Source organism: Olea europaea, chromosome 3 (assembly GCF_002742605.1).
Source record: "Olea europaea var. sylvestris chromosome 3, O_europaea_v1, whole genome shotgun sequence".
Taxonomy (NCBI): domain Eukaryota; kingdom Viridiplantae; phylum Streptophyta; class Magnoliopsida; order Lamiales; family Oleaceae; genus Olea; species Olea europaea.
Window position 1 is genome coordinate 13,719,307 of NC_036239.1, and position 11,128 is coordinate 13,730,434.

An 11,128-nucleotide genomic window follows, 5' to 3' on the forward strand; every position below is an offset into this window, starting at 1 on the left:
GGGGCGGCATGGCTAAGAATAACAAGATGAGGTCCATATTGTTTTCGAAATGGACAAAGACTTATCAACTACTACAACTTTACTTCCCTTAACATCTAAGCTTCCCTTCATCCACACAAAAAACTTCTCGAATCTCTTCCCTCTTCTCTCTCTCCCACTAGCCTTACGGGGGGGACGATGGTTCGTCTCCGTCATCAATCAAAAGAAATCTCATCTGTCCATATTGAGCACGAGGTCTCTCAACTGTCAAATTGAGATCAACTCATCTTTAGTCTTTTTCGACCTTGAGTTGCCACTGACCTTGAGGTCTAGACAAGTCCAACTAGTCAGATCCTTACCAACTCTTCCACCTTATAGTCGCACAAATAATTCTCTGCAAATTTTACTGAGAGTACAGATTTTGGACATGGGATCTGTTGGGAATCAAAATCTTTCGACTCCTTATGATAATTCTAAGGAGTGTTCACAAGGGAATTGCAGTATAAATTGTCCACGATGGTGTTACTTTAACTTCCCTCCTCCTCCGTTAGATGATGATTCAGGTACCCATTTTTCCCCACTAATCATCGCCATCATAGCAATCCTGGCAGTTGGTTTCCTTGTAGTAAGCTACTATATGATAGTAAAACGGTATTGCCGGAGAAGAAATGATCCAAACACGAGTATCGAAACCCAAGAGATTCTTGATGGACTGACTCGTGATCAGATGGCCGGTGCCTCGACTGGATTGGATGAGGCACTTATTAAGACCATCACAGTCTTTAAGTACAAGAAAGGCGATGGCCTAATTGATGGGGCTGAATGTGTAGTTTGTTTGAATGAATTTCAAGAAAATGAGTCTCTTAGACTAATGCCAAATTGTATGCATGGTTTTCACCTTCCTTGTATCGATCCATGGTTGAAATCTCACCCGAGTTGTCCTATTTGTCGTGTCGATGTTAACTTGACCTATCCGTTGCCTCCACCTGCCCGGAATTCTCAAACTCCATCGACTGTCAACGTGGCTTCTCTGGAGATTCAGAGGCCGGATGATTTGATTTTAGTGGTGGATGATCACGAGAGGGATCGTTCAGAAGAGGTGGTTCCAAGTGTAGTCGATAATGATGTTCGACCGAAGAGCCCCCTGCGAAATGTTAGTACTGCACAAGATTCTGAAACAAGAATTGACATTATCGGAACTCCCGAAAAGGATGTTAAGAAATTTAGCAGATCGATTTCTCCGGGTGCATTTTCGAGCCAACGCCAGCGCTGATATTCCGAGGATTGAAGAAGCATATGAAGGATTACAAATGGAAAGTTCCTTAAGAAGAAGAATAGCATGGAATGAGAACTAGCAAGAAGACCTGTTACAATGAGAAGATCCATTTCTACTGGAAGATTCATATTCCATAATAAAGGCAAGAATTCTATAATCCCACATTGAACATAAAAATATTGTAAAGACAATTTCTTTACTTCATACCAACTTTACCTCTTTAGTCCTTTATCTATTTATGTTTAGCACAGTAGGAAAGAAACATGTGATCTTTGAGTTTGATACTTGTGATGCCTAATATGGGATTGAGTGGAAAATGAAACAGAATTTGTCATTTATTAGTGGAAAAATTGTGTGAACAACTTGCTTGAAGAATACCAGAATGTGCCAGCAAAAATAGAGGCACCTCGATCAGTAAGTTAAGTGATGGCCTCACAAGAATTACTTATTTATATCTATTTATAAATTAAACCATGTAATTCTGCCCAAACGGAGGCTTAACCTTCTATGGAAAGTATTGCCAAGACTACTTCAAAATTTTAGGGGCCATATAGATTAGGCTATTGTCAATGCAAAATGGAATTTTGAAGTTATCTATTTGAAAACAGATTTATATCATTGTTTTTGGTGCAAGGGTAGATTAAATTTGATATATGTGGATGTGATTTAGGTACCTCCTTCTACAGTTCATTAAGTTACATTTGGTGATTCTTTTAGTGCACTCTCTCAAGTCAAGCCTTACTTGTGTCGATAACCTTTTGGATCGTGAATTTTACAAGAAAATGAAGTTAAAATCTTATATGTCGTAATGTCTAGACATTCTGTTCTTGATTTAGTTTTTGCTAAATATGTAACCTCTCAATGGGATTATTTCTGCAATTTGCATGCTCTGAAGAGACAGATTCAAATTTGTGATGCACAAAACACTAGTCTGAGTCTGGAAAAAGGGTATTTGACAGACAAAGAATTATTAAACAGCATTTAACTAAAAAGTTCTTTGAACTGCTGTGACAGAAAGCTAACATGGTTCTGATATATTTACACACTCTTGTGAAAAATGATTGTACTCTGATCAATTCTCTGCAAATCAAATAGTTTTCAATTTAGAAAGACATATTTTGGAGTGCAAGTTTCATTTTTCTGAAATAAGAAATATCCAATAGGCATTGATTCTTCAAGATGGATGGACAATGAGGAATTAAAACTCAAGTCCATTTGCATTTAAGAGGTTAAATCAGTGACCATATTATCACAATTGTATGTATAAATATTTATGTTGATACTAGCAATAAAATTCTTAAGCCTGAAAATTCGATTAACTAAATCATTTGGCATGTACATATAATTATAAAAGCGTAACAAATCCAGTACAACACTCCAAAAACGATAAACATTTTCCAAAAAAATGAAATTCCAAACGCTTGATATCTTCCACCACAACAAATCCCTGTTAGATTGAGGCATGATACCCCTTTAAGTTATCGGGAGAATCCAATTACTCTCTTTATACAAGCTTTGCCCTTAAAGATCTGTCATCACTTCATGAATGCACCTGTTCACTCATGTCCAGATATTATAATATAGTAACACTCACCTGTTTTTTTCCAATGACACGTGATAAATTATGGTCACTCGTTACTTTTTCTCCACATTCCTCCTCTGCATCAGTCTTGTCTTGCATCAGTTATATGTATCTGTATAAAAAGAGTAACAAATATACTGAAAAAAATTTAACGACTCCCAACCATGATCATAGAAGATCGGATCATCTTCACTAAGTTGATATCTTTAACTTTGAAGAAGATCTCAATTCTAATGACATGTTTTGTTAGATACCTTAAAACTAGAATTTCTCTTTTTTAACTATCCAGTTCACCGCTGCAAACTCTGGTAAACTTGAGTGCTGTATTTAGACAGACATTAAAAAATTGTTGTCATGCTACAAAAGCACATGTATATTCAATCAAATAGTACATGAAAAATTATAATTAATATTGACTTTTCCTTCATATTCCAGCTCTGCAGTCTGCAACAATTGCTGTGCATGGTTTATGATTTTTTTCAATATATATGTACCTGTATATACATATTTTATGTTGAGTGCACAATATTATGCACATGGGTCAAGCGCTCTTACAAAGAAAAAAGATAGAGCCTAATTGTAGACATAAAAAAAATAAAATAATAATGATAATAATTAATGAATTGATTCGATTTAGATAATTAGCCTGAGTTTCTTAAATTAAAGTCTACTAAGGTCCATAAAATTCAAAGGTCCATCCTACTTTTTCATAATTCATAATTGTTCAATTATCTTTTTTTAATTAAAGATAGTTGGTTGGTTACTAAATTGGTTACGAATCTCTCTATAAATAGGACCAAAAAAGTTTCATAAGTGAAGGTAAGAAGTACTAAAAAATTTCAAAATTGAAAAAAAAAAAAAGAAAAAAGAAAAAAAAAGACCCCTTTCAAGCCTAAGCTCGACAAACACTAAGAAGATCTTTCTTCAAATCAAGCAGGTCTAAGAAGATTAAAGTCTTCTTCAAATAAAATTAAATTCAAGTCTAATTCTTGAAATGCAAGCCATATGGTACCTCGTCTTCTAACTCTCGAATCATTAATCAGAAGATTTTACAGTTTTACAATCACAAAAAGATCAACACACTTGTATTTATCAAAATGTAATTTGTAACAATTTTTGTATTTAATATACCGATAGGATCATTTTATCTTCTCATCTATTGATATACCGATAGGATCATTTTATCTTCTCATCTATTGATATCAGAATCCCCAAATTTCAACTACTACATCAACAATGTCAGATTAAAAAGTAAACAAAATTGTTACTCGTCTGGAAGAGACATTTGCTAAACTCTTCCATGTCACTAGAGCTCAAACAAAAGTTGGGAAAACTCAATTAGTCTCACGACTAAGGAAGTTCTTTAACAAGGGCAAAATGAAATTTGCTTTCAAGAAGCCAAACCCTCGTTAGGTGAAAATCTCTCATTCTGCGTTCGTCTCCAGTGGCATACTCGCGTCTAGATCCTCTCATGCTACTTTTCCTCAATGATGGGGAGACTATACTTCATCTGAACAATCACTCGAGTCAGTAATGGTCACAGAAGCGACATCAGGTTTAGATGATTGAATCAAACAAATGACTTTACCATTGAAAAATTAACACAGTCACTAGAAGAAAAAGATCTAATAATTGTTGTACTCGTACAAAGGCTAGAGTTAAAAATTTGCTAGTTGAAGGAAATTAAGAAAATGCTGGATCTTCCGAAGTTAGAGATCCAAAAGTTCAAGAACATGAACAGAAGCTAAATATGCATGATTGAATAGTTGTTCAAAACGTGTTGCGTAATACTACTCAACTCTCTGTTGGCTCTCTATACTTCCAACAACTTTAACATATAATTGCAGATATTATTCGTGCCCCATAGATGGTTAATTGCAATCTTTATTGGTGTATGTCAAGCCCTATAGTCATCGAATTAATGAAATGAAGATGACACTTGGTTACCACCCTTCGAAATTTCGGTGTTTGATGGGAAGAGCAACCCGAAGTAACATGTTGCTCATTTCATTGAGACGTGTAACAGCGCAGGCACTTACAATGGTAGCATGGTGAAGTAGTTCGTACAATCCCTTAAAGGTACCGCATTTGAATGGGTAACAAACTTACCGACTGGGTCAGTTGATAGTTGGGATCAACTCGAGCAAGAATTCCTAACACACTTCCACTGTACCATGTGAACTATCAACCTTCCAGAACTTGCTCAAATGAAGCAGAGCGAGGAAAGTCCGTTGTAGAGTACATAGAATGCTGGAAGAACCTCGTGCTTAATTGTAAAGAAAGAATCAACGAAGTATTTTCCAATGACGTGTGTACAAAGCATGTATTGGGGATTATTTTATAATCTTCAGGCAAATATGTCCCATTCCTATTAGGAGCTGGCAACACGTACTCTTGATCTGGAGCTTCAAATTGTAAAACATGGAAGTTACTTGTCATGTGATCCACGTAATAAAAAAGATCCTAAAAAGGAAATAAAGAAGGAAACCAAGACAAGTATGTCGAAAGAAGCTATGACAATCTCTACTATCCTGCAAAGATTGCTTTCCAAAGGTCGAGCTTAAACGTAAAATTGAAGTTGGAGTTCAAACCTAACAAAGGACAATACTAAAGCAGATATCATATGATTCTAAAAGAACTTGAAGAGAATGGTATTCATTCTCCAATTTTGAAGTTTCTGGAATTCCGGATAAACTTCTTGAATATAAGATAATCGAGCTTCCAACACCATAGAGATCGATGGAAGTTGATAAGACTAATTATCCTAAATATTGTAAATTTCACAAAATCATCAGTCACCCAATGGGAAAGTGTTTTGTTCTGAAATATTTTATTGCCCTCTTGGACAAAGAAAAATGATTAAATTTGAAATCAAAGAAAATCTGACAGTTGTCTGCTAGATGGTTTCATTTTGATCATTTGGTTCAATTCCCATTGCAAAGGAAGGCAAACATTTTTCCTTATATAAGATGCTAGTAAATCCTCGGTTGAGAAGTTTAGAGCTCAACTTCATGAAGGAGCAAAGCTGGGCATGGTTCGGTTCGGTTCGATTCGATTCTCTTCCGGACCTAATTGAATCGAAAATTTTGGGTATTGAGTAAGTGGAATCGTCGGGTCCAAATTTAATTATGGAACCATTAAGGTTCGGTTCCGTTCGGATCGGTTCGGTCTTGTTTGATTCTGTTCAGTTCTATACCATAATTACATTTTTTAATATTTACAACAACACTACATAAATACAACTAATAACATATTCAATCACACCTTTTACCAATTAACGAAGTCTAATTCAAAAATATATAAATAACAAGTTGTCCAATAAGATTAATTTACCTGCATATATAAATACCAAAAAGTAGATACTAATACTGAAATATTGGCGATCCATATCGATAATTCATTTGCTTCAGCCTTCAAGTCTAGATAAAAAACAATAATAATAATTCTTGAATTAGAAGTCATAAAGATAAAATATTTTTAAGTATTATTAATATTTACTAGCTATTTGATTTAATCATCAATTGTTTGACTTGTCATACGAAGAAATTCTATAGAAAAAATTGAAAAGCACAATTAAAAAACATAAATAAACTAAAAATTGTTCAACTAATAAGATTTAATAAAAAAAATAAAACATATATTTTACTACATGTCTCAATGCTCTCATAGAACTCTGTCTCTTCGACGCAAACTCTATCTTGGAAAACTCTCAAAAGTCTAAATTCTTCCATTAGCCAGTTTTGTGTACAAATCAAGGCTTCAACTACTTTAGGAGTTAAAGAACTCCTAAACTGATCAAGAATACGCCCTCCAGTACTAAATGCTGACTCAGAAGCAACTGTAGATACAAAAATGGTAAGAACGTTTCTTGCACCCTTAGATAAAAATTCAAATTTTGAATTGTTGATCTTCCACCAATTTAAAATGTTAAATTTTTCATCGGTAGCATCTTCAGTAGGTTTCATTAGATATCGTTATATCTCATCTTTTTCAAAAAAATCCATTTTGCTAGTTTTCATTTTCTTGTGCCCAAAATTAAAATTACAATCATCCCAATCATCATCTGAACCCTCCAAAAAAGTGTCTCCGTCATCATATTCATTGTCACCACTTCCACTTCCACTAGCTCCATTGTTTGAATGATGGCATCCCTTGTATTGGTTATACAAAGCATATAATAATTTCATGACCTCATTTTTTGTGGCTTCAAGCTTAGCAGAGTCGTACAAGGTACCAATACAATGTACTACAAACTTCAAGTTATACCTAGGATCAAGCACAGCTGCTAAAATCAAAATCTTGTTCATTTTATCAACATTTCCCCAATATTTGTCAAACTTAATCTTCATGCTATTTGCTATGCTACTTAGCAAATAATCTTGTTTGTCACCCATTTTTTTTCAAAATTTGCTCAATTTTACAAACTTCTTGAAAGTAAATATCGGAAGTAACATTCAATGAAGCACTAAACTTCAATGTGACATCATAAAAGGTTCTTAGAAACTTGGCAAATTTTCTAACTTTCTCCAAATCATAACTTGTAGGTGGCCCCTCTTTTTCTTTTCCACCTTTATTCTCATCAAAATACTTACAATAAAATCCATCCTCTTCCTCCATTCTATCAAAAGCTTTTTCAAAATTCAATGCATTATTCAACATTAAAAATGTTGAATTTCATCTAGTAGGAATATCTAAAATAGCTAGTTTTTTGCATGCAATCTTTTCCCTTTCAATACAATACTTAAATTTCATCAACCGGGAAGAAGATGATCGAAAATATTTGACCCCATTGCGAATACTTTCTGTAGATAGATTAAACTCTTTCAACCCTTCTTTAACAATCAAATTGACTATTTATGCTGAATAACGTACATGCAGATAAGAGCCACCTAAAATCATAGTATCATCGGGTTTCCAATTCTTCAACTTGCTTTTCACATAAATGATCGCTATATCATTTGTGTTTGCATTGTCTACAGTAATGGAACACATACGCTCTATTCCCCAATCAAGCAAACAGTTTTCAATAAACTTCCCAATTGTCTCCCCTTTGTGATTTGAAACAACAGAAAAAGTCAATATCGTCTTATGCAGTTTCCAACTTCTATCGATAAAATGATCTGTGACTACCATATAATTGTTGTTTTGAATTGATGTCCAACAATCTGTGGTTAAAGAAATCCTTTGCCTATCATTAATAAAATTAATCTTCAATGATTCCTTTGTTTCATGGTAGACACATCTCTAGTAATCGTTCTTCAAAAAGGAATCTCAAATTTAGGACAAAGTTGATTAACAAATTCTTTAAAACCCACATCTTCCACAAAGGAAAAAGTCAATTAATCAATAATAATCATTTTAACCAATGGTTTTCTACACATTTCTTTATTAAACACCATAGCCATAATATCACCAGCATTGTTTTCTCGAGTGAGTAGTGCTTGGTTTTCATCAACCCTAGTGTTCTTATATGCATAACAAATTTTTAAATACTTCCACGTGCTAGAAGTTCCATTATTAGTATCAGCCTTAATGTTCTCCCACAATAATTACATTTTGTTCTTTCTTCACTAAGTATCTTAGTGAAATGATTCCATATTTCTAACCTCTCATTAGGCTATTTTTCGTCTCCCATTTGAGCATTCAGAACTGGCATCACCTTAACGAGAAACTTGATTAAATCCTACACAAACAATGTGGACGAAAATCATCAAACACTGACAAATGATAATTGCACCAATAGGGATGATATGATAGTGCTATTCAATATAAACTGAAGTACGTCAATAAGAAGGCAGAATATTCTAAATTAGTGATGTAAGAAATAGTAAATTAAGTATCTATAACCCTAGAAAGTAAGTTCTGTAGAATTAAACACGTTTGAAAAACTAGAACTTAACCCCCAACAGAAGTTGTTGCAAACAAGAATATAGATAGAGTTCGTATTATACTATGACCTTGGGTATATTTCCAATAAACTCTGTAAGTTTTCATTCGCCCAAAACATCAAAGACACTGAGTAGTAGTTTCTCATATAACAAAAATCTATTGATAACAAAATAAAGAAATTAACATAATAATTTAAGATAATAATCAAGCTTTTTGTTGTTAAATAGGCTATAATTAAAAGTCAATATTACTTATACTAAAATCTGTCAGCAATTAAAAACAATTGGTAAATTAATTAAAGTCTACGAATGATTATTTTTTTGTTAAAAACATATTTTTTTTGACAAAACGTTTTGTTAATAAATACAGTAATAAAATTAAATATTAATGTAAAATTCTTTCAGGATTCCAGACATATTACATCAACATTATTGACAAACAATCCATGCAAATGATACAATCACCCACTAATAAACAAGATTCTGGACATTTGTGGTCGATGAAGTCATTTTCGACCAAAATCCAAATACAAATACTCAAATAGATTAAATCACATATAGGGAAGCTTACACGCTACCTTGTTCAAATGATCAACAGTTGGAGCCCGAAGGTTACGGCTTCGATGGGTTGTTGAATAGAGAAGGTCAGACTCGACGGTTCTATACTTCTATTTGGGTTTTGGAGTGTCAGATGCATAGGTGATAATGTGTGTAATTTATTTAGGGGCTAAGAAATGGAAGAATAAAAAAGGCACTTGTGCTAAAAATGAAACAAATAATTGGGCCAAAAAATCGGATTTAAAAATTGGTTGGGTTAGATCAAACTAGCTAGGCTAGGGCTTAGATGGAGTATCAATCAATCACCTAATTAGTTAATTTGTTTAGAAAAATTAAAATAATTTTATTTATTCCAAATAAAAAAATTAGGAAGATTCAGTTCTTTGTCTAGAACCGAGAACTGACGACCGAATCGTACCCGTCGGTTCTCGATTCAAATACCCGTTCGGGTATTTAACTTGAGAAGATCTGTCAGGTTCGGTTCGGTTCGGTTGGTTCAATTCGAGTTTTGCCTAGCCCTAAGAAGGAGTTATCTCAGTGGAGTTGAAGGTAGATAGATAAGTCACCATCAATTATATCTATCCAAGGATGGTTGAACCAAGTGCGCCCAATTGTCCCACATCTTACGAAATTATGGCAGATGACTTGGATATTTGGGATTTTGATTCAGAGTCCGAAGATGAGATCGGGTATGATTGGTCCACCTTTATAAGCATGAAGGAGAAATATCGAATGTCAAACAAAATAGGCAAAATATCAACTTCTATATCTCTTGCAGGACCAAAATTAGGAGCATTGAGTACAAAAGTTCAACTTAATAAAAAAATAATACCAGAAGAAAATCGGGGACATGGACTCTTGTGAAGGACATCATCGAAAGGCTCCACAATTTCCAACATCCAGTGTTTATGAGAAGAAGTCAAAATTGAAAAGAAAGCCAAGAATAACCAAAAGAGGAAATCTAAAAGTCAAGATAAGAGTATCTACTAAATCAACAGAAGTAGAAATTGCCTCATGCGCTTCTTTTGGACTACCAACTCTGGATGATTATTTTCTCAAGGTTTTTCTGACAATGAATATTGTACCTTCGACGTTATCAATGTAGAGGAGGAAAATAAGACGAGGATCATATCGAATGAAAGTTTGAAATAGAAGAAAACTATCTCATGATTAAACAATATTCTTTCCAATACGAGCGCTACAAAGTCCCTTAGTCTTCATGTCGATGATCGGATGCCTTCGATCGTGGCATTGATCGATCTACAACCCGACAAGACTGTATGATTACCATCGCATTTGACGGTGAAGATCTACAATTAATAGACCATTGTATGTTAGTGGTTATGTTGAAGAGTATAGGACAAATCATATGATGATCGGTTGTGGGTCCCTCGTAAACATTATGTTGATGAAGACAATGAAGAAGATTGGAATTAATGTTGTTGATTTGTTCGTGAGTAAGATCATGACTCAGGAATTCAATTAAAAAGATCAATGAGCCATTGACATGATTAACCTAAAGCTACAAATAGGGGAGTTAATTTCCTCAGCTTCCTATCATGTCATTGACACTAAAACATCATATGAGTTATTCGTTGGACATGTTTGACTACATAAAATCGGAGTGGTACCTTCAACTTGGCACCAATGTTTCAAATATAGTCAAAACGAAAAAGTAAAATGTGTGGTAACTGAATCTAAACCATTCCTTGAAGAAGAATCTCATTTTAATTTTGCCAAATTTTATGTAGAGTGTGAAGAAATTAATTCTACAAGACTGTCCTGTTCGAATTTAAAATTAAAGGAGATGCAGATGATGATGATACATCTGTTATTGTTTCATCT

The 11,128-nt window shown here is 33.9% G+C and overlaps 1 protein-coding gene across 1 annotated transcript; it reads left to right on the forward strand.

Annotated features, from left to right (window-relative positions):
- Positions 1-34: 34 nt before the first annotated feature.
- Positions 35-1,784, forward strand: LOC111386810 (RING-H2 finger protein ATL51-like). Its single transcript, XM_023011292.1, has one exon. It carries the CDS (start codon positions 50-52, stop codon positions 1,250-1,252), a length of 1,203 nt encoding a protein of 400 aa, XP_022867060.1. The 5' UTR covers positions 35-49; the 3' UTR covers positions 1,253-1,784.
- Positions 1,785-11,128: the final 9,344 nt, after the last annotated feature.

What these genes read in the sequence shown, in the direction of transcription:
- LOC111386810 (XM_023011292.1), top strand. Translation starts at nt 50, where the DNA reads ATGGACAAAGACTTATCAACTACTACAACTTTACTTCCCTTAACATCT.